This window comes from Acipenser ruthenus, chromosome 2 (genome assembly GCF_902713425.1).
Source record: "Acipenser ruthenus chromosome 2, fAciRut3.2 maternal haplotype, whole genome shotgun sequence".
Classification (NCBI taxonomy): Eukaryota; Metazoa; Chordata; class Actinopteri; order Acipenseriformes; family Acipenseridae; genus Acipenser; species Acipenser ruthenus.
In genome coordinates, this window is record NC_081190.1 from 4,282,501 (window position 1) to 4,306,908 (window position 24,408).

At 39.5% G+C, this 24,408-nt stretch overlaps 1 protein-coding gene across 1 annotated transcript in view; it reads left to right on the forward strand.

Annotated features, from left to right (window-relative positions):
• Window positions 1-24,408, forward strand: part of LOC117966130 (versican core protein-like) — a 56,252-nt gene that overhangs the window by 4,949 nt on the left and 26,895 nt on the right. Inside the window, exons 4-8 of the mRNA XM_058986854.1 lie at window positions 203-577; window positions 2,742-2,916; window positions 3,015-3,142; window positions 7,534-7,827; window positions 16,613-23,053. Of these exons, the coding sequence (XP_058842837.1) occupies window positions 203-577; window positions 2,742-2,916; window positions 3,015-3,142; window positions 7,534-7,827; window positions 16,613-23,053 (7,413 nt within the window). The remainder of the gene's footprint in view (window positions 1-202; window positions 578-2,741; window positions 2,917-3,014; window positions 3,143-7,533; window positions 7,828-16,612; window positions 23,054-24,408) is intronic.

Sequence of the window (24,408 nt, forward strand, 5' to 3'; positions counted from 1 at the left end):
AGCTTCCTTAGAGTAGCTGAAACATTTAAAAAATAAATCACGTTACAAATTGAAACTAACATCTCAACTTGAAATAGAGCATGAAATACCTGTAAGGTATTTTCACATTCCATTTAGATAACTGCACAGTAGCACTTTTTTGCTGAGCTTGCTGAAAACAGGATTCTAAAGTGTCTCTTTTTAAATGTTTTTTTTTTTTCAGAGAGAATCCCAGTTATAAAGGTAGAAAAAAGCCCCCCAGTTACGGGGACTCTAGCCGGCAAAGTCGTGCTGCCATGCCACTTCTCTACCATGCCCACATCAGCGCCCATGCACAACGCCACCCACGACTACCTGAGAATCAAGTGGACCAAATTCGAGTATGACACGGAGACCACAGTGCTGGTGGCCCAGAATGGGGTGATTAAAGTCGGCTCAGGATACAAGAATAGAGTGTCGGTGCCCAGCCACCCGGAAGACATTGGCGATGCCTCACTGACAGTAGTTAAAGTTCGGGCAAGTGATGCCGGCCTTTACCGCTGCGAGGTCATGTATGGAATCGAAGACACCCAGGACACAGTGGCACTGGATGTGGCTGGTAAGTCAGATATATTTATACAGATACTGTACATCAGAGCTTCCCTGGGTCCCCAGTGTCTTCTGGTTTTTATTCCAAATGAGCTTTCAATTACTTAACTAAACCCTTAATTAAAGTCATCATTTGCTTAATTTGACCTTTTTAATTGTCCTCATCTCCTAAATAGTTGCAGATTTCAAGTTACTTGTATAAAATTTTATACAAAAAAGCAAAAAAAAAAAAGAAAAAGAAAAAAACCACCATGTCCCCCAGCTGTGATCTTCACACTACAGTCCAGCAATCTGCAAGCCTCAGTGTACCATGGAGTGCTGAATCGTTCAGTAATTGGGAAGGTTTGGAGTCTGGAGAGGAAAACTTAACGGAACACATGGCAGCTTCTTGAACCGCTTGTAAAATTATTACATTAATCATGTCTGAAACCTCTATGAAGTTCGATCCATCCTTTTTTCATTTGAAAGTAGTAAAACTTTTAAGTATGAGAATGGCTATCGTAAAGTTGTTTATCTAGCTAGTTAATAGTGAGTAATATAAATAGGCAGCCATTATGCCAGCTCAAAACCACAAATAAACTGGCACTACCTTCAAAGTGCTTACCTTTTTACAGACAACATATGCTGATTTAAAAAATAAATAAAAAAACACCATACATGTATTCATAAAGATTTTTTTGCAAGGTACTGTATGCCTGTTTGTCTTGTTAACTGCGATTAGGTTGCATACGCGTTTCCCACTGAGCCTTAAGCTCTGTTGTTTCTGGTTCTTGTAATCATCTAGTACTCAGACGGCAGTTCGCTATTATCTATCCTAATTAAGTATTCTTACTTAATCCCCCAAAAGCTCTCAAGTACTTGTGCGGTAAAGCAAGGGGTTCCGTTTTCAGAGGTCCATTAAAAAAATAGCCCTGAACCAAAATCTTGTGGTGGCTTGTGGCAGCCCCACTACCCTGAAGAGCTCCATACATCCACGGGCATTTACCTAAATGGCTTCTACTATATTGCAACACAATGTTTCCAGGCACTTAATGGCGGTCTGGAGCTGGCATCCATTGCTTCAGCTAAGCTGGGCCAAACACATACGCTCTGAATGTTGTAACAGACAACATATCATTACTTTGCCATGCCTGTATTTATATATCTAGGTTACTACAAGGTGCATCATAAAATCCATCAGTTAACAAAATTTATGTTAACTCCTCAGGAATGTTAAAAACATAAGACATGTTATTCAAGGATAACTGGCCTGATCGGGCGATTGGATTAATTCCAGAACTAAAAAGATGATGCAATCCTTCAACCCAATTGGTCGGACCATTCCAGAAAGTTCTCTCAAGCGCTGTATGCCAAGTTTCCAAAGACTTTTGGAATATTTTGACCAATGGCTGGTGTCGATAGGTAGATTCACTCAACTCAGTTCTATGTTTAAGACACTACTGGAAATGAAATCAATACTTCAGTAGGACAACAGGAATCCAAATTATAGTGATTCTGGTTAGCTTCATTTTCCCACAATATACTGTAGCTCGAATTTGTCTCACATATGCTTTGTCAAGCCACATGCACCATATGTTCAGCATAAAGTTTCAACAGGAACAGATTTCTATTATAGAAAACAGATACCAGGGAGCTAATTTGCATAGTGCTGTGGTGCATTGTTCTGTACAATGGAATAGTAGGAGGCTGTGTGGTCCAGTGGTTAAAGAAAAGGGCTTGTAACCAGGAGGTCCCCAGTTCAAATCCCACCTCAGCCACTGACTCATTGTGTGACCCTGAGCAAGTCACTTAACCTCCTTGTGCTCCGTCTTTCGGGTGAGACGTAATTGTAAGCTGATGCATAGTTCACACACCCTAGTCTCTGTAAGTCGCCTTGGATAAAGGCGTCTGCTAAATAAACAAATAATAATAGTATAGTATAATGTAGTATAGCACAACAAATAGATTCACTGTCTAAAAAGGGATATTTTTGGAAGATGATCCTTTAAATTCAGATGTGGAGTTATTTTAAGTAAATAACTATTAGTCGTGTAAAGGAACACACTTCATTATAGAGTATTCCCTTCTCAAGTGGGCTTTTTTCTTCTGCAACTGCCCACAGTTCACAATGACGGATGTTTGTTGGAGACAGATGTGTTCGTTGGGTTTTGACTGCTCTTGTTTTTGTCTTGCAGGCGTTGTGTTTCACTATCGGGCCCCAAGCAGCAGATACACCCTGAACTTTGAGATAGCTAAAAAAACCTGCGAGGATATTGGGGCTACCATCGCAACCCCGGCACAGCTCACTGCCGCCTATGAAGATGGGTTTGATCAGTGTGACGCTGGCTGGATGTCTGATCAGACAGTCAGGTAAATTAGTTCCCTGCTCTAATCCCATTTCTCAAGCACTAAGTTATATTTTTGACATTATTTACATCATCCCCATTTGACAATTCTTTCCTTTTTAGGTACCCAATCACCAAGCCTAGGGCAGGTTGCTATGGAGATAAAATGGGACGACCTGGTATCAGAAGTTACGGAATCAGAGACCCCAAGGAAACCTATGATGTTTACTGTTTTGCTGACAAGCTTGAAGGTAAGATATACTCTACCAGTTGTTGTAATTTTGAAAACAGAGCTTTGAATAACAGTTAACTACAGTAAATGTGCCAGATATAAAACTGTGACAGGGATGGCTGGTGGTGACGTCAGACCTGGAAGACAGTGGACACAGACAACAGTGCTGGGGTAATGAAAGCGCTGCTTGCACGTTTTATTTAATAAATAAATGGTTTAAACAAAAACAAAACACTCAAAATAAATGTCTCGATGGCCAAAAGAAACAGACAAAACAGAACACTGAACCAAAAACAAACAAGTATCATGCTGGTGTCTAACCAGCACGCGTAGCAATTGTTCATATTTAACAAGCTTTACTTTGCTTTACCTCCCGACCCTCGTTCCACCTCCGAACACACTCTCCCGATCAGCCAAGGCTGCAGGTTTATATACATGTGACCGTCTCCAGACGAATAATAAATGAATCAATCAATCTGGAGACGGTCACATCTGCACAGGGTTAGCATGGGTGGGGAAGTTTAACCATGCTGCAAAAACAATAACAACAAAACATTGTAGTTTATATGAACAATATGTTTTTAAGTAATGTTACAACAAATACAAAATGCAAAACATAATATGCACAGGGGCGAGGTGTACCCCAACACAAAAACAAACAAGCAACACACCTTTACATAACATAAGAACTTACTAATGGCAATTAAAAGACAATTATCCCAAAAAAAGCCTTTCTATTATTGTTGATTAGTGTACCTTATTTCAACTTTTTGTGTCTCATACCCACCATTAGGCAATTCTACAATACCAGGGCCATTTGTGGTTTTCAAATGACCTCCCAGAGAAGTAATAAAGGTGATATAATAGTATAAAATGATGTTCAAAAGCACACTAAAACTTCCTGTCCTTAATCGCAAATTGTTCGTAATAAACTTTGAAAAAGTGGATTTGTTGAAAAACCACAGGATCCAAAAAGAAATTGGTTATGACCCAAAGTTATGTCACCACTTGATCTTTCAGCAGCTGGTCATAATTCCACATAAAATAAGCATTAAAAAAATAGAAATGAAAATGTGATACTCAAAGTGCTTAACTCTTCTGGCCCTGTAAAGATAAGTTTACTAGCTAACCATAGTTCATCTCCTTGTTTTTCCTCATTTTTATTAAATCACATTCTTAGCCTCGCATGTGGGATTCAAAATCTGATGGTGACGTATTAGAGGTTTAATTAAAATCAGAGATCTAGGCCAAACATCGCTTACTAGTATGTGCAAATAAAATGACTGTGCCTGGGAAGTGTCTAAACTGAGAGGCCCGGGTTTTACTTACATCGGCAGTGGACAGATTCGGCTTCCATGAACGATTTCAGGTGCTACATAAAGACATAAACTGACTGTCTGAGCCGAGCCAAAACAAGTCTCAACTTTCTAAATGCTTAAATGGTTGCTTCTTGAAAATCCCATGGACTGATTTTCTACTGAAAACCCTGGCAAAGGATCAGCTAAGTGGGCTTGTTGCCCTACTTAAATAGAGTTGATAAAGGTGGATACATTTTTTACCAACTGAAAAAATATCATGTAGACCACCGCTACAAGCCAGCATTAATATAAGTCAATTCAAAACCGTTTTACAGGAATGAAGTCACTGATGGTTTTCAGCCACAACCCTTTTCCTGAATAAAACCCAACAAAAATGTATCTCATTTGAATTAAACCATTCTTTAATTTGCTAGGATCACATTTAATTTAGTCAATATGGGCACTTATATACATTGAAGGTAACATAATCTGGCATTAAATGTGATTTACTCTTGCCTAGTTTCAATTGCAGAATGTAAATAGTATAACAAAAGGAGAAACAGTCAGATGTAATTAGTTTACTTTTTATTTTTTTTATTGAGTACATGACATAAACATCTGAACAACTGAAGCATATTAAATATCATATATATATATATATATATATATATATATATATATATATATATATATATATATATATATATATATTATACACATGAACATTTATTTTACAAATCAAAACAAGAAAATGTAAATAAATAAACATCTGAACAGACATCGGTTTACAACATACATATTTATAAAACTGAAACAATAGCAGTACATTTTTAACTTTTCAACAGAAGTCGGTTTATTCTCAGATGCACAAAAGCAACTGAACAATGTAGATAAATAAACTTAGAAGAAAACAGAAGCGCAGCATCACAACAAGTTATAAAAAATGTCTAAGGCTGTTCACAATCAACACAGGTAATGTGCTTCTCCACACTGCTGTCCGAAGTTTTATTTTTATTACACCTGCCAACCTGACATTGGCATCTCTTGCGGCTCTCAGCGGGGTTGCCAGCTTCAGCTGTGGGTACACGCTTGGCAGTCTCCCTCTGTTCCAAATGCTTCTTGCAAAGTTCCTGTGCTAACTATAAAATATATATTCTCCTTGGTAAATTCTTCTTCGTGCATTCTTTGTAAAGTACCCAGGAGTTGATGGCTGCTAGGTCCAATACATTGTAAAACACCTGAACAGGCCACCGTCGGGAGCCAGCTTTCACGGAATACTTCCATGCCATCTGATCCAAAACATCAACTCCATATTTTGTTGCGTTGTAAAACTCCACGGTCCCTGGTATTTTCTTTCACTAGTCCTGATGACTGACCAAAAAAGCGCACCTGGCAAGCAGGCTCCTGCCTTTGAAAAGGCTGATTGAAAAACAATAGACTGCCAGTCATTCACTCAGGCAGAGAGTAGAGAATAATCATATTACAGCTAAACACACTGCGGACTGGTAAATAAAAATAATAAAGTAGAATACCGTTCTGTATAATCAAAATACAATTGTTTTCTGTGTGGCCGTCAATGTGACTGCTCCAGGGGAGCCCCATATGTGTTACACAAGTCGAGAAAATTAAATTTTGAAACCAAAAACTGCCAAAATGACTGCCGCGGGGCTTCTACTATTAAAAAAAATTGCATTGATAGTGCAAATGTCCTGTCTAAAAATTGACATTAAAGTTTCAATTGATAGCTTCTGGACAAGAGCAGGGGGTTGTTAACCTGTTGTCATGGGTAAATTCCAGTGCAGGTCTCAAACAGGTGCAAGACATTCCTGGACACCTGAGATAAAATAGAAATAATCAAAAAGTATTCTTTCTATACTATATTCTGAAGAAACGTGTGACAAAAACCTGCACCTAAAGCAAGCCCTGCTCATTGCGTTCTGTTTCTCTTGAGTAAATTAGGTAGATGCTTTCCTACTGCAGTGCAATTACAAACAATAGGAGGGAAGAAATTCCTGGGATTCTTTCAACTCGTGATTTATAGGACCGAGGCCAGGGTTTTGAATAGAAAAGAAGACGGGGACCTACATTAGCACACACGCCATTATAGTCTACCATCTCAACATCATCCTGGTTTCTGTCAGCTGGCAGGCAGTCGTGGAATCAGGTTCCCGTGAACCAGACACTGAAGGCCTGTCTGTTGAATTTTTGCTGACCATTTTCTTGGCACCAGTCCTGTAATCAAAACATAAAACGCCCTTTCTTAAGTGATTGTCTTTTAATATGTCTGGGGTCTGGGAGATGCTAACCCTGCCAGACTCAGGTTTGCAGAGCCTCTTACTGCCAAGCTCTGTAGTGTCGAAGAACATTTGATATGGTGAACCCAGCGAAGGGGGAATGCAAATGCTTTCTCTTTGTTTATTTGAACATTTCTCTGGAGCTATAAGTGGTCAAGTTGCTGTAGGTAACCTGGAAACCACAAAGGGCACTGTTAGTTACCACATGAAATGATGTAGGTGTAATGTAGAAACTGCTGTTTAATGTTGTAATTCAAATAGATTATTTTACTTGAACTTAAGTCCTACTTTAAAAAGTAAACAAGAACATGTTAAGTATCATTAGTTTGTAAAACATGGGAAGGGCTTCTCACCACACACCACTTACCTTAACCCTTACACTGAGTGTTTTAATGGTTTGCTGCTACCAGGTAATTGGTATGAAGAATAATTGTCTACATGCTTCATAGAAGCACTGAAAAAAACAGTGAAGAGTATTTGAGTTTTTTATTTTTTATTCAATCAAGTAATATGGTTACACTACTGTTTCATTGGGGCTTTCACTAACTTGAGCCCCTGACCACATGCAAGATTTATCACCACTGCTTTATGTCTACATAAATACATTTCAGAATTATAAATTGTTGTTTTCAAAGACATTCGGTTGTTTTACCCTAAGGGAACAGGCTGCTAAAGCATTTTTAGAAAGAGATGGAAATCAAAATTAGCTCAAATGTTTTGATCCATTTACCAAACGGCACTAGTTTCTCAAACACATTTAAAGAAGTAACAGCTGTTTGGCAGTCGTGTCTGACAGTTTGTTTTACCTCCCTATCCAGGTGAAGTATTTTATGCAGCAGCTCCATCTAAACTCACCCTCGAAGAAGCCAGGATAGAGTGCAGGAAAAGGGATGCAGTTCTTGCAAACCCAGGCCAGCTGCACGGAGCCTGGAGGCAAGGCCTTGACAGGTGTGATTACGGCTGGCTGTCTGACGGCAGTGCCCGCTACCCCATTTCTGTTGCCAGGACCCAGTGCGGAGGTGGCCTGCTTGGTGTGAGGACTCTATACCGATACATGAACCAGACTGGCTTTCCTAATCCCACAACAAAGTTTGGTGCCTACTGCTTCAAAGGTAAGATCAGGTTTCTTAGTAACAAGGGGACATTTTCATTGAAGCTTTTCCCATGCCTTTCCCAGCATGTTGTTTTTTAGTATTTCTCCACAATTCATTTTTTTTTATTGTTCGCCTTTTCAATCTCTACATTTCTGCTATTGTCCCATAAAGGGACCCTTAATGATTCCTTTTAGCAAGTAGCTTTTGGAACTAAAAAGATGTTTGAGGGAATGTTCACGCAAGGCTGGTGTTTGCTAAGTGGGAACATGTGAGGTTTCAGTCAATACAGCCTTGTCTAGCTCTGGTTTCCCTGGTTCCTTAGCTCCATATCCAGAGGCCTGGGTAACACATGTTGTGAAAGCCAGTGAGTGCAAATGATGTCACCTCTCTGGGTCTTTCACTGAAGTTTTCCCAGCCTGCTGCAGGAAACCAGATTTATCTCCTCCTGAGTTTACTGTGGCCTAATGTTCGTGTTCTCATACTCCCCTACCTGAAAGAAAACAGCAGGCTTTTTCTTTAAAGAGAAAGAGACCTGCATTATCTACTACCAGCTGCAGTTCTGTACACAGCGGCTCTTAAGCTTGTTTCTGACAAGTCTACTTACCCTTAGAGTTCAGGCCTGAGGCACTTCCAGCATGTATACATTTCCCCGGGGGTCTCCTTACTTCATTGTATTTCTTGTTGGGTCTAGGCCTGTTTCCATAGAAACCAGCTTGGACTCAAGAGAACAGGAAAACTAAATCATATTTTGTTTATAAGGCGGTTGTAGATAATCTATTTTTGCAAATCTCCTAAATTGAGTTGACAATTAGTGATTAGTAATTAGATGGCAGTCCATTATGCTTTTTATTTTTAACCATTTGAGTTCTGCCAAAAAGAAGTGTCCCCATAAATGAACTCAAAACTTGCTTTGCTTAATCTCTGGTTTGACCTAGACTCACCATAGAAACAAGGTGCGAGTTAAATAAGCATAATCATGTTTTTTTTGGCAATTATGTGATATTACTGTGTGACACAACGCTGTGTGAGCTAACCCAGGGTTTGGGACCATTGCCAACCTACCCCCTGCTGCGTACCCCAAGGTTTTAATAACAGGGCAAAATTCTATATACCACTGTTAATCTGGAGAAAACAAAGGATCTTTGAAGCAAATGCACTGATGAGATAATGTGCTTTTCCACAGTTATTAGATGTAAGCATTTTTATTAGGAAAATATGCCTCGTGGCTTACTTCAGAGATAGCCACGGAACACAAGAAGCAGGGATCTCTCATGTCAAACAGCTGCATGCTGCTCCAGACAGGCAATGCTGGAGAGCAGCCTGTGAAGTCACAGGGGGAAAGTTTCTTACAGATCTTTAAATGTGATGGTGAGTGGGGTGTGTCAGTTGTGGTAATTAGTGCAACTGCTTCGTAGTTACTGAAATACAGCTTGTATTATATACAAAACATGTCATGATTGCCATTTATTTATTACACAGCAACAGAAATCCAATCCAAATTATGTCAATATACCCTCAACCATGCAGTTATACCACTGAATGTGTAATTATACCCACACAGATATACTACTGCCACGGATTAAACCTGCATCTCAACTGAATCAAATGTAATTATGATGATCTTAAAACTGCTGGCATTTTCCATACCTAAACTTTTTATTCCCAGAAAAAAGAAAGAAAAAAACACACAACTGATTTGCAATGTTTCTGTAAGAAACTGTTATCAAAAGAAATGTCTTGAACCGAACTAAACATGTGTTGTTGGGAAGTAAGTTGGAACATATATGAATGGGATTTGTAATATAAAGATTACACGAAACGGGGAGTCCCAAACTACTTCAGATTTACAACGAAAGTAAAGGGAACCAGTTTTGTATTGAACTGTGTGACTGTGCAAACACTTATCACAAGAACATCTGAAACAGATTGGAAATGGCATGAGCTGGCTCTGAAGCGCAGAGGTTTCCCTCAGTCCTTGTGTGTCATCTAGTTCACCTTATCGCCAGTTCCCTCCATGACTTAGTTAGTTTGTGAGATCAGAGTGTGAAGGATCACAGCAAAGGCTCTAAATTCAATTTATGACTTCATATCATAACACTTACTGTAGAGCAGTAAGAAGGTAATCCATTCCAGGACTGGCTGTCTGCTATGGGCAGCTGCAGTACATGCCGTGTGTTCAAATTGCAGTAACACAGTACAGTAAAAATACCAGACTAATAAGATCCAGTTATGTGAGAATCTGCTGTATTATGATGTCCTTGGGTGTGTTTGTTTTTTTTATGTTTACAGTTATGGCTGTCAGGTCCATTAGCTTGTTCATACTGTTTATGATAATCATGTGGCTAAGAATATGCAAACATTAAAAGCACGCTAATCCCAGTTGTTAAGTCATCCACTCATGCTTAGCTTTGGTCCAGCAGCTGAGGGAGGTATGTTCTTTTTGGTCAAAACATGAATCAAAGTTCTGCATATCAAGCTGGAAACCAGACTTCACAGTTCAGAGACATGTTAGTGTTTAAGGCAAGCCACACCAAACTGGTTTAAAATATAGTCATTTTCAATACAATAGTAATTATTTTGTTTCAGACCACAACACTCATTTACATTGTATTGAATGCTTGTTTGCAGTTATAAATACTGTTTTTAAGTTTCACAGACAATAAAACAAGATGAAAGATGCAACAAGCAGACAAACCCATGGCTCGGGGTTTATTATACCAAAAATGCTCAGTACTTGTTTCTGTCTATTTTACTTATTTCCACGGAGGTCAGTTCAAACCAGACAAAAGTATTGTTAATAATGCAATATCATATATATATATATATATATATATATATATATATATATATATATATATATATATATATTAATTTCTTTCTTTTAAAAGGCTGGTCTATACTTCAGAGTTATGACCGGGTAGCCTTGGAATGCTAGAAACCTCCCTCAGAGACAGAGAGCGATTGAAGTATGAACCAGCCAGTAGCCTCTGAAATGGGAGACACAAGTTTGATCCTCAGTCTCTACCACCTGTAGTTTGTGAGGTCGCTGACATACCTTCTCTGCAGTACACAAACCAGTAAATGAGAAGCCTTATCTCCTGTCATAAACTGGCAATTAAGGACAGGCTTAATTTATCATAATTTCTCATTTATCAACTTATAAACCATATCATAAACCATATCAGTTGGCACACCATTGTGTTGACTGTAAATCTAGTTTACTAAATTATTCTGGTTGTACCTTAAGGTTATAATATTGCACTGACACATATTTGGTATTATAAACATGTCTTAATCACTCAGGAATCTGTTAGCTAATCAATGCTGCCAAAAACCAAAAATACAGAATATTAGCTAGTGGGAATTTGTGAACCTCTCTGTTGTTTTAGTTTGAACTGCTTCAGTCGACTGCTTCCTGTTAAAATTAAAGTGAGTGTTAGTAAACATATATATTGTGTAGAGCAGGGGATAGACAGTCTTGATAGAACATGTGCTAAAAGAAAGAGGCTTCAATTTGATTGAGAGGTTAACACCAATTCCATTTGCATAGTCAGACTGTGCTGCTTTGAAATAGTATGCTCTACTGCATTCTAGGAGGCCAGACAGTAGATAGAATAACAGCATTGTTAACTTATAATTATATAATAAAAATAAAAAATAAAACCCTAGTGACATTTATACAAATCTCACTGATGTGGACACATTTTATACAACTGAGTAGAAACAAATGTAGTGACTTAAAAAGAACAGTGGTCTGATCTTGTTGCTTTTTCTGGCAGTCTCATCCAGATTTAGTTGGCCAAAAATAGTGTCTTTCCGTTAATGGAAAAAAAAGTATGAAAACATTTTCATATAATTTGATTTATTCAAGACTAAATTTAGTAGTAATAATAAGAATCTGAAAAACGAATTAACTGCTTAATACATTCTTTCTTGTATATTTTATTCACTGAAACACTTGCTTTGGCAGAGTCTGCGGTACTAACAATGCCCATAAGGGTATGCAATACCTATATTAAGTCATTTTCACAATGTATAACTCAAGAAGGTATGTTAATGACTCATTTAACATCAGGGGTTACTGGACAATCTCAGGATAGATTAGTTTCTATGTTAAAGACCTTCCAAGAGCAGTGGAATAGATTAGCAGAATATCCAATTTGCCTGCAAAAGATCAAACTTTTTTTCATATTGTACACTAGGCTGGCTGACATTTTCAAAAAATAATTAGAAAGAGCCCTGGAGAGAATTTGCAATAAAGCTCAGATTAATTTCAGATAATTACTAGGTTATTATCTCCACATCATCACTTAAATTACACCACAAGTTCTCCTAGCCTTTTATTAAGACCACTACAATACCACTAATGTGCCAAACTGTGATTGAGTCAGTTCTGATTAGAGCACTCTCCTGGACCAAGTCCATCTACCATGATGCATGTCTAAGGGTGGTGTGCTGGTGATGAGATGTCCTTCTGTAAATCCAATATGCCCTGTACTTTATGGACATTAAAGATCCCTTACCACTTGTGAAAGAATAACAGCTGTATCAACCATACTGCCTATTTTTTCTCAAAACAAGCTTCAGTGTCCCACTTTTTTTATAGAGCATATATTCAGGATTACCTTGTGTTTAAAGTAACTCATCCAATCTAGTTCTTAAGGGCAGAAGACATACACAAAATGTTATTGGCAAAAACTGAGAAATTCAAATGCATTTACAAAAATGTCTTAATAGGGAAATGTTTTTATGATGCTGTAGCTAGAAAGGGTTATGATACCTGAAATGTAAAAAAGCAAGATTAAGCCACTGTAGACAGCCAAGAGATTATAAACCTAAAGCTAAATCGAAGTTTGATAAAACACTGCATAGTCTAAAAATAAAGAGCCACAGACAAAAGACTAATTTGCACATCATTTATCTCACTTTGACATGACTGGAGAACATAGTTTTCATAAAATAAAAAAAGAACTGAGTAAAACAGAAAAGCACCCTTTCATATAATTACTGAATTTAAAAGCTCATTGTTACCCTTCACCAAATTCAATCTATGGAAAGTTCTACATCACACTTACCATCTGTACAGTATATGTAGTGTTCCACATTTCCAGTTTATTCTGAATTTTACAGGAAAATTACAGGATTTTTTTTGGTAACACTTTATATTAAGGTGCAGTTTATTAATGTTTTACAAAGGTTTTATAAATGTATAATATATGCATAATAACTATGTTATAGAGTGTTACTAAAGCATTATAGATGGGTTATAACCAGGCAATAGCCATATACATAATTACATGTAAACATCCCAAAGTAGAATAGGTGGCTAAAACTGTCCCCTATATACAACTGTAACTCTCTATATGGCTATGGCATGGTTATAGACCATCTACAGACGTGCTCAAATTTGTTGGTACCCCTCCACAAAAAACGAAGAATGCACAATTTTCTCTGAAATAACTTGAAACTGACAAAAGTAATTGGCATCCACCATTGTTTATTCCATATTTAATAGAAATCAGACTTTGCTTTTGATTTTTTATTCAACATAATATTGTAAATAATAAAACAAATGAAAATGGCATGGACAAAAATGATGGGACCCCTAACCTAATATTCTGTTGCACAACCTTTAGAGGCAATCACTGCAATCAAACGTTTTCTGTAGCTCTCAATGAGACTTCTGCACCTGTTAACAGGTAATTTGGCCCACTCTTCCTGAGCAAACTGCTCCAGCTGTCTCAGGTTTGATGGGTGCCTTCTCCAGACTGCAAGTTTCAGCTCTTTCCATAGATGTTCGGTAGGATTCAGATCAGGACTCATAGAAGGCCACTTCAGAATAGTCCAATGTTTTGTTGTTCTCCATTCTTGGGTGCTTTTAGCTGTGTGTTTTGGGTCATTATCCTGTTGGAGGACCCATGACCTGCGACTGAGACAGAGCTTTCTGACACTGGGCAGTACGTTTCGCTCCAGAATGCCTTGAAAGTCTTGAGATTTCATTGTGCCCTGCACAGATTCAAGGCACCCTGTGCCAGGTGCAGCAAAGCAGCCCCAAAACATAACCGAGCCTCCTCCATGTTTCACTGTAGGTATGGTGTTCTTTTCTTTGAAAGCTTCATTTTTTCGTCTGTGAACATAGAGCTGATGTGACTTGCCAAAAAGCTCCAGTTTTGACTCATCTGTCCAAAGGACATTCTCCCAGAAGGATTGTCGCCTGTCAATATGAAATTTAGCAAATTCCAGTCTGGCTTTTTTATGTTTTTCTTTCAAATGTGGAGTCCTCCTGGGTCTTCTTCCATGGAGCCCACTTTCGCTCAAAAAGCGACGGATGGTGTGATCAGAAACTGACGTACCTTCACCTTGGAGTTCAGCTTGTATCTCTTTGGCAGTTATCCTTGGTTCTTTTTCTACCATTCGCACTATCCTTCTGTTCAATCTGGGGTCGATTTTCCTCTTGCGGCCGAGCCCAGGGAGGTTGGCTACAGTTCCATGGACCTTAAACTTCTTAATAATATTTGCAACTGTTGTCACAGGAACATCAAGCTGCTTGGAGATGGTCTTGTAGCCTTTACCTTTACCATGCTTGTCTATTATTTTCTTTCTGATCTCCTCAGACAACTCTCTCCTTTGCTTTCTCTGGTCCATGTTCAGTGTGGTGCACACAATGATACCAAACAGCACAGTGACTACTTTTCTTCATTTAAATAGGCTGAATGACTGATTACAAGATTGGAGACATGTGTGATACTAATTAAAGAAACTAATCAGTTTGAAATATCACTATAATCCAATTATTTATTATCTTTTCTAAGGGGTACCAACAAATATGTCCAGGCCATTTTAGAATATCTTTGTAGAATAAGCAATAATTCATCTCTTTTCACAGCTTCTTTGCTTTATTCTATGACATACCAAAGGCATGCAGGTATACATGATAAAATAGCTTTTAATTTCATCACTTTTCAGGAGGAATGAAGCATTATTTCAATGAGCTGTAAGGGTACCAACAAATTTGAGCACGTCTGTATAATGCTTTATTGACACTCTATAACATAGTTATTGAGCATCTATAAAACATTTATAAAATATTAATAAGCAGCACCTTAATATAAAGTGTTACCTTTTTTTAACAGGATGTCAATTTTTACTGATTTAAACCCGATTTTTGTATATTATTCAAAATTTTTCCAGAACTGTTTTCTAGGAAATACACAATATTTTGATTAAAATGCTGTTTTATTTAGACTCATTATAACATTATATTGTAATAAGCAGCCCTACACTGTATAGGGCTGGGATACAGCCAACATTTAGACATCAGAGGATCAAATAACGTTGAGACGTGGTTCTCTGTCACTTCACAAACACATTATCACCTGATTATGTTGGCCAATCAAAGTCTGATTATTGTGGCAATTGTTCGGCATGGTAACTACTAGTTTGATCAAAAACGAAATTGAAATACTTGCACAAAAATATAATATTTTTAGAGGATGAGGAATGGGAAGAAAACATAAATCAGTTTATGAATATTTAAAAGAAAACAAATGTTTCGAAGTATACAAAAAGCAAAAATAACAGATGTTGGTCAGATGAGGCAGAAGACGCATAGCGCTGCAAATACTGCTGCATTGAGGTACATGTTCACGCTGACAATAAAAGAACACAGAAAAATAAGCGACACATTAAACTAAAACAATAAAGTGAACTGAGAGACATGCAATCAGTTTTTACATGCACTTTAATAAAAAGAGAGCGCAAAATGACTATGTTAATGAGTTTGTCAGAGTGCTGTGATTTGCTGGAAAGCCACTGTTTATTGCAGATTGCAGAGAGGTATGTATTGGTGACGTTGTGCGACTGTACTGTCCATCAGCTAAAACACTGCCTAACACTGCCAATCTTAATCATAAATATTTGACAGAAAATGGTGATGCTTTGGTAAACTTATGGAACACATTGATGGAAATGTCCAGTGTGATTTTCATCTCCTGATGGCTTGCACTGCCCAGTTCTGTCAATTTTCTTTTATTTTTATGATTTCAAGACGAATAAACCTGGCTTGTTTTGTGCTGATGTCATGTTCATACCTTCTGTAGGTACTATTTCTGTCAGCACAGCGATTGCCCAAACGCAACATGGGAAAATGTGGCCTCAACTTGCACAGATTCTGTTTCATCATACATGCCAGGGACATTAAACTTAATCAGAAACCAGAACTGCTACGCATCATATTCCACATGTAAAGTGTGTATACTGAGATCCCCCCCCCCCCCCCCCCATTTTTTTTTACCAATGTTTCAATTAAAAACTATTTATTATCGATTTTATCTCTATTTTAATATATGTAAAATAAACTCCGAAAAATTCCATTTTTTTTTTTAAATATAAAAACATGCGGAACACTAAGTATATGCTAAATGCATGTTTATGTCTATTCTTTGCCATATATTATTATAAATGCATGTACTGTAATACTGTATGCCAGGTGTAAATATGTGTAGTATGCTGTATATGTTGAACTGTGTTATAGCATTGTCACATATGAACTAAGTAACAGACAAAGCTGATAATTAATAAAATAAATTATTACATTTTGGCCTTCAGTATATATTATGTTGTGTTAAATGGTAAACACTTTTATCTGCTAACTGAGCCTTTAATAAATCTGCCTTGGTGGTTTGGCTAACCTTCCCAGCATATGAAACACCTGCAACCCCCATACAGTGTAACAGTACGCCATACTGGCTATTAATCTCCCATTCATCCAGAGACTAATCACTATAACATTTTGTTTTTCCAGGTAAAGAGCCTACAAAGGCGTTCACTGCTGTTGACGTATCAGTGGAAGGCATGGATTCACTACGTAAAAACATATCTCAAACATCACAAGCAACAGTGAAGCCCACCATGGCCATCTCATTGATAGAAAAGGGTAATAGCTCAACAAAGGATCCAAGTTCGGAACCTGCAACCCCAGAGAATGAAATTAGTGTGGAAGCTGAAGTAGAGTCACAGACTGTTGCTGATTTACATTCTGGAGTATTCCAACCAAGATCTCCACACCACGATAACACACATGAGCAAGGTCCCCTTCTCACCAATGATGTCTTTACAGTGATTGACTTACTAAGTTCTGTTGCCCCAGAGGCTGACACTACTACTTTGACAGTTGCAGAAAGCATTCCTGTCGGCCGTGTAGAGACTGAAACTGTACAGCCAGACATCAGTGAACAAGATGCTACAGAGTCTCCATCAATGTTTTCAACAAGTATGGCTAGTCCTGTTGAGCACGATACATTTGAACCCGAACAGGACCAGGACAGTGAGACCACACGAGTGCCACCAACATCCCTAACTGCAGACAGGTCCAAAGCAGCAGGAGTCTATGTTTCCAGTGAAGCATCAGTTCCCGTTGAGATGTCTAGCACCTCTGATGCTACAGTGCCAACTCCTGTGTCTAATGTCCTGTCAGAAGAAGAGAAAAATTATATTTTCATTTCTGAAGAAATCCAACTTGAGAGTGTGCCAGATGTGAAGCCTAGAGGTGACACGTTTTATCCCACTACAGAAGAAACCACCTTTCCAGAGGAGCTGACAGTGAAACCAAGTACAGCGATGGTTTCTAGTTCTGTGGATCTACAGTCTACCCCAGTGACACCGGCTAAAATGTTGCCTCCAAAATCTGATGTTGAAGACGATGCTGAAGAACCTTTCACGGTATATGAAGAGGTTCTTCATGTGTCTACTACAAAGCAGCTCTTGCTTTCTACAGAGGAGGAAACTGGAACGAATAGTGTTTTTGAAGTAGTCTCAACTGCTTCAATGCCTCCAACACAGAAAAGCACAGAGGAAGACCTTACTGAGGAAAGCAGTGGTCTTGAACAATCCATTGTATCTGAAGGCACAAGCACAATTTTGGGTGAAGAACTCTCAGAAGCTACACCTAGACCTCATGGGCTTACAACATACACACCTGTACAAACACAAACTAGAACAGTTTCTTCAGATGTGTTGTTGTCCAGAACACTGACTGAAGAAATCCATATGCAGGTTGAGGCCACCTACATACCAATGGAAGCAAAAAGTGATGACCATGTTACAACAGTACTAGGTTCACATGAAGCTGAATATGTGCATTCACAACCTACTAGCAAAGTGCTACCTGACATTACTGTACCTACTGAAACCACTAGTCTTCTTAGCAGTCAACCAGGAGAAGAAGTAGAAAGGACAACTATATATAAAGAAGATGCCTCTACTGTTGCATACACAGAAGTTCCTGCTGCAAGTGCTCTTACACAGCAAGACCTTTTTGATGAGGAAGGAAGTGGCAAGGACCAGGAAACTCCTTCGACATCTGAAACTGAAGTTACCACACAGGATGAACATAGCACAGTTCCCTACATGGAAACTACAACCACACTCTATGTTTTGGATAGTGATAGAAAACCAGCAGCTAGCACTACAACCATAACTACATCTCCTAGCCCTATGACAGAAACAACTCAGAGCACAGTGTCCTTGACAACGGTTTTGATGAGGGATGGTGTCACGAGTGATGGGCCTACAGAAGAATCTGTTCAGCCAGCAGAAGCGGTTGAAGGATCAGCTCTATATAAAGAAGATGGCTCTGAGTCTACTGTTGTGTACACAATTGGTGATTCATCTACTTTTCCAGCTGTCAGGTCAGAAGAAATAGTAACACAGAAGATGCCAGACCAATCTTCTGAGGAAGGAAGTGCCATGGACCAGGTAACAGGTTTATTTGTCACAAGCAGTGGATCAACACAGGCCTCTTCTTCTAGTCCACAGAAAGACGAAGAGACCTCTTCTTATGAAGGATCTGCCCTGTATGAGGAGACCACAACAACAGAAGCCACCAGTCCTCGTGCAACACCTGTGCTAGAATCCAAACAAATGGAAGACAAAGTGACTGCAACTGAAGCAGCAGTGGTTTCAAAGACTCCTCACACAACTGAGCCTGCAGGTACTGCCACAACTGAGCAGGTTGACACGTCATCCAAAGACCTATTAGGAGAAAGACCAACCAGTGCACTTCCAGAGGTATCTGAAGGATCTGCTGTGCATGAGGAGCTTGACAAAACAAAAGCCAGTACAACAGAACATTCTATAGTACAACCAAGTGAATCCACAATCCTTTCTGAAACTCTCAAAGTAAGTGCAACCAGTCTTTACAAAGATGAAGGCACCATTTCTTCTGAGATGGTAGTAGAAGTTACACCCCAGGTTGAAGAAGGATCTGCCATGTATGAGGAGACTACAAAAACAGAAGACAGTACTCCTCAAGCAACATCTGAACCAAAATCTGTGCAGCCCGCAACAAGTACGCTAGACAAGGTTGAAATAATCACAACTGATGCAGCATTGATTTCACAGACTCCTCGCACAACTGAGTCTGCTGTGGTATGGCAGGTTGTCACCTCCTCCAAGATCCTAGTGGAAGGAAGCCCAGCCAGTGCAATTCCAGATGAAGCTGAAGGATCTGCTATGTATGAAGGGACTAAAGAATCAGAGGATAATATCATTCCTGCAACAGTCAGTGCTGATTTTTCTATAGACGAACCTGAATCTGCACAACCAGAAACAGGAACAGCAGACAAAGTTGAAGTAATCACAGCTGAAGCAGCAGTGATTTTACAGACTCTTCACTCAACTGTGCCTCCAGCTACTCTTACAACGGAGTGGGTTGTCACCTCATCCAAAGACCTGCTGGAAGGAAGTTCAGCCGGTGCAATTCCAGATGCAGCTGAGGGATCTGCTATGTTTGAGGAGCCTGAAGAAACAAATGCCAGTACACTTGAGCCTTCTAAAGTTCAACCAAGTGAAGCCTCAGTTCACCTAACAGTAGGTTCTGAGGCTACATCTAGTCCTCACAAAGATGAAGATCCCACTTCTTCTGAGCTGTTAGTCAAAGCCATACCCACCAGTGTGGAAGGATCTGCCATGTATGAGGATACTAAAGAAACAGAAGACATTACTCCTCGTACAACATTCATACCTGAATCTGCACAACCAGAAGACAAAGGTGAAGTGACTGCAACTGAAGCAGCAGTGGTTTCAAAGACTTCTCACACAACTGAGCCTGCAGCTAGTCCCAAAACTGAGCAGGTTGACACGTCATCCAAAGACCTATTAGGAGAAAGACCAACCAGTGCACTTCCAGAGGTATTTGAAGGATCTGCTGTGTATGAGGAGCTTGACAAAACAAAAGCCAGCACAACAGAACCTTCTAAAGCACAACAAAGTGAAGCCACAGTCCTTTCTGAAACTCTCAAAGTAAGTGCAACCAGTCTTTACAAAGATGAAGGCACCATTTCTTCTGAGATGGTAGTAGAAGCTACACCCCAGGTTAAGGAAGGATCTGCCATGTATGAGGAGACTACAAAAATGGAAGACAGTACTCCTCAAGCAACATCTGAACCAAAATCTGCGCAGCCCGCAACAAGCCCGCTAGACAAGGTTGAAATAATCACAACTGATGCAGCATTGATTTCACAGACTCCTCGCACAACTGAGTCTGCTGTGGTATGGCAGGTTGTCACCTCCTCCAAGGTCCTAGTGGAAGGAAGTCCAGCCAGTGCAATTCCAGATGAAGCTGAAGGATCTGCTATGTATGAAGAGACTAAAGAATCAGAGGATAATATCATTCCTGCAACAGTCAGTGCTGATTTTTCTATAGACGAACCTGAATCTGCACAACCAGAAACAGGAACAGCAGACAAAGTTGAAGTAATCACAGCTGAAGCAGCAGTGATTTTACAGACTCTTCACTCAACTGTGCCTCCAACTACTCTCACAACGGAGCGGGTTGTCACCTCATCCAAAGACCTGCTGGAAGGAAGTTCAGCCGGTGCAATTCCAGATGCAGCTGAGGGATCTGCTATGTTTGAGGAGCCTGAAGAAACAAATGCCAGTACACTTGAGCCTTCTAAAGTTCAACCAAGTGAAGCCTCAGTTCACCTAACAGTAGGCTCTGAGGCTACATCTAGTCCTCACAAAGATGAAGACCCCACTTCTTCTGAGCTGTTAGTCAAAGCTATACCCACCAGTGTGGAAGGATCTGCCATGTATGAGGATACTAAAGAAACAGAAGACATTACTCCTCGTACAACATCCATACCTGAATCTGCACAACCAGAAGACAAAGTTGAAGTGACTGCAACTGAAGCAGCAGTGGTTTCAAAGACTCCTCACACACCTGAGCCTTCAGTGACTCCCACAAAGGAGCAGGTTGCGACCTCATCTAAAGACCTGCTGGAAGGATCTGCTATGTTTGAGGAGATGGAGGAAACAGAAGCCAGCTCCACTGATCTTTCTACAGCTGAACCCAAATCTGCACAACCAGAATCAAGCACACAGGAGCATGTCAGAGTAATACCAACTGAGTCAAGAGTTGTTTCTGAGACTCTTTCATCCAGAGTAGATGCACAGCCAGAAACAAGAACTCTAGACAAGTTTGAAGTAATCACGACTGATGCAGCATTGATTTCACATACTCCTCCTCACACAACTGAGTCTGGTATGGTACGACAGGTTGTCACCTCATCCAAAGACCTGCTGGAAGGAAGTTCAGCCAGTGCAATTCCAGATGCAGCTGAGGGATCTGCTATGATTGAGGAGCCTGAAGAAACAAAGGCCAGTACACCAGAGCCTTCTAAAGTACAACCAAGTGAAGCCTCCGTTCACCTAACAGTAGGTTCTGAGCCTACAAGTGTTCCTCACAAAAAGGAACTGTTAATAGAAGCTGGACCCCAAGAAGAAGGTTCTGCTATCTATGAAGAACCTAATGAAACAGAAGCCAGCTCTCCTGATCTTTCTACAACTGAACCCAAATCTGCACAACCAGAAGCAAGCACACTGGAGCATGTCAGAGTAATACCAACTGAGTCAACAGTTGTTTCAGAGACTCTTTCATCCAGAGAAGATGCTGAACCTAGCACCTCTCCTGTGAGCAAGCCTGTGGCTACCGAACAATTAGCAACCTCTGCTGAACCTACAGTAGAAGGAGGATCTGCTATGTATGAGGAGCCTAATGAAACCAGTAGAGCAGAACCTTCAAAAGTACAACCAAGTGAAGCTGCAGTTAAACCGACAGTTGATGCTCAATCTACAACTAGTCCTCAAAAAGATGAAGACACCACTTCTTCTGGGCAGTTAGTTGAAGCTGAACCCCCCAGTGAGGAAGGATCTGCTGTGGGCGAGGAGACTACAGAAATAGAAGCCAGTACTCCCAGTACGACGTCCAAATTTGAATCTGCACTACCTGAAGTTGAAGTAATCACAACTGAAGCAACAGTGGTTGCAACCACTGGTTTACTAGAAAAGAAAGAGACAGTGTCTGATATACCAGAAGACACAGAAGGGTCTGCAATGCTTGAGGAACATTTCCAAGGTACTCCATATGAAGCGGTCACTGTTTCCAAGCCAGAGGTTATATCAGAGGCTGCTGAACCTAGCACATATGCTACTAGAACACAGGCTACACCAGCTAGTGATGTCACTGTGTCACCATCAGTCACATCAAGCTCAGAAATTAAAAAGGGCGAGGAAAAGACACCTAGTGTGACCACAGAGGAAACTGAAGGGTCTGCCATGTTTGAGGAGCCAAAGTCAACAGAAAAAACAGCCAAAGTTACCTCTGCACCTGAATCAAGCTCCCCACCAGCATTAAGCACTGTTAAATTACATGAAGGTGTTACTGAACCTGCAGAGATTCTTACCTCTCCAGACAGGAATGCAGGACAGCCAGTAATTGTTTACAAAGAGGAAACTGAAGAACCATCAACAGTTAAACCAACTGAGGCTATGAGCATGGCCTACACAATTGGCTCACCTGATTTAGAAACTCCAGTTCAAACAGTATTGCCCAAAATAACTGCAGTAACTGGGAGAGCACCTGTCCTCCTGGAAAGCGAACCAGGTGAAGACACAACCAGAGACATGGTCATTATTGATGAGTCTCCAATTGGAATGCCCGAATCTTCTGGCAAAGAAATCATGGGCAAGGATGCCGTGTCAGAAATTGATACTGAATACTTCACTACTGTGGCCACCAGACCTTATTCTGTTGCCAAGCCAACTCTGCCGCCCTATGACATGAAAACTACAGCCACCCCAGAAATCCTTACTGTTCCCTGTACAAGGAAAACTGCCACAGAAAAGCCTATACCGTTTGGGAAGGTGAATGTCATTGTCATCAACATCAAAGGGAATGGATCAGGTAGGATCAATCCCTTGATTTCTTCACTAGAACTGGCTTTATAACAACATCATGTGGGCCTTATTTTTGTTTATCTTATTTTGTTGAGATTTATTGAAGTTTAGTGAAATTTCTGTTCTAGAGTTCTGTCAGTTAGTAGTTGACACAGTTTAGTTGTATGTAACCTCTAGACTACTGTCATAGTATTGTTTTTGGCTCATATTTATTTTATTAGATATTGATGCTTATTTTCCAGTGTACACCTCAAGTGCTGTAACTAGTAGTTACCAGTTCCAGACAAGATGAAATCACTTGCTTTATAATGAGGGCTCTTTGTAAAGTAAATACTTTATATTTAGAGTTGGACAACTTAGTATTTCTTCTTGTTTAGCTCTAATTGATTTTCCTTTGAGGTTGAAATATCTTGGATTTTCTATAGTGCACAAATATTACAGCCTTTTCATTATTAACATTTTTTAAAACCTCACTTTGCAATTTTACAAACCTAAAGTGTTAATGTCTGTAATGATGACTTTTAAAGAGACAATTGATTTCTGTTATGTGCTTATTAACACCATTGAGGGGTCTTTTTGCTGTATTTGGTAAACCTTGGGTTTTTATTTAATATAATGTACTGTATGGGCCCCTTAAGCTACAGTTTATACGAGTAATACAACAATTGTAAAAGTATATACATAGAAATATCTCATTTAACTGAAGGGTCAGTTAAATTATGGTTCTGAGCAGTTCCTTGCTAGTTTTATACCTTTAAAATATTTAAATGTGCTTTTTGCCTTTGCACTTGTTCCTTAATATGGGCCCTACATACGCCTTTTGTGTTGTGTCTTACAAAACGTGGGGTCTCTACCTTTTGATTCTCTGCCTTGAACAGTACTAGGCTTCACATACAGTGATGAAGACCTGTGCTAAATAAGATTACTGTACGTGGTCAGGTACACAGCTGTGTGGTTCAGTACCAGGCTGCTGTCATGCCATCATTAGCTGTTGCGCAGCATGAGGTCTGTAATTGAGGTCTTTATGATTAGCTGGGCCTGTCAGATGAGGTGATGTGAATGGTGAAATGATGAAATGCTTGCACCATCAAGGTCTATTAGTGAACCTTGTCAGTATAGTGAAAAATGATTATGGAGCAGTCTACAGATGTTTTTGGTTATCTTCATTATTTTTAAACCGGTTTCAATTTCTGCTTTTCATAAGCAATGTGATAGTTAGAAAAGTAGGACCTCGCACCAGGGCACCCTTGTTTCAAATCGTAATGCTACCCAGGTCCAGGTGCCACATTACAACTGCAAAATGGGGTAAGACCTTGCTGAGCTGATTTAATGAGATATTCATTCTTTTTTTGTGATGCATGT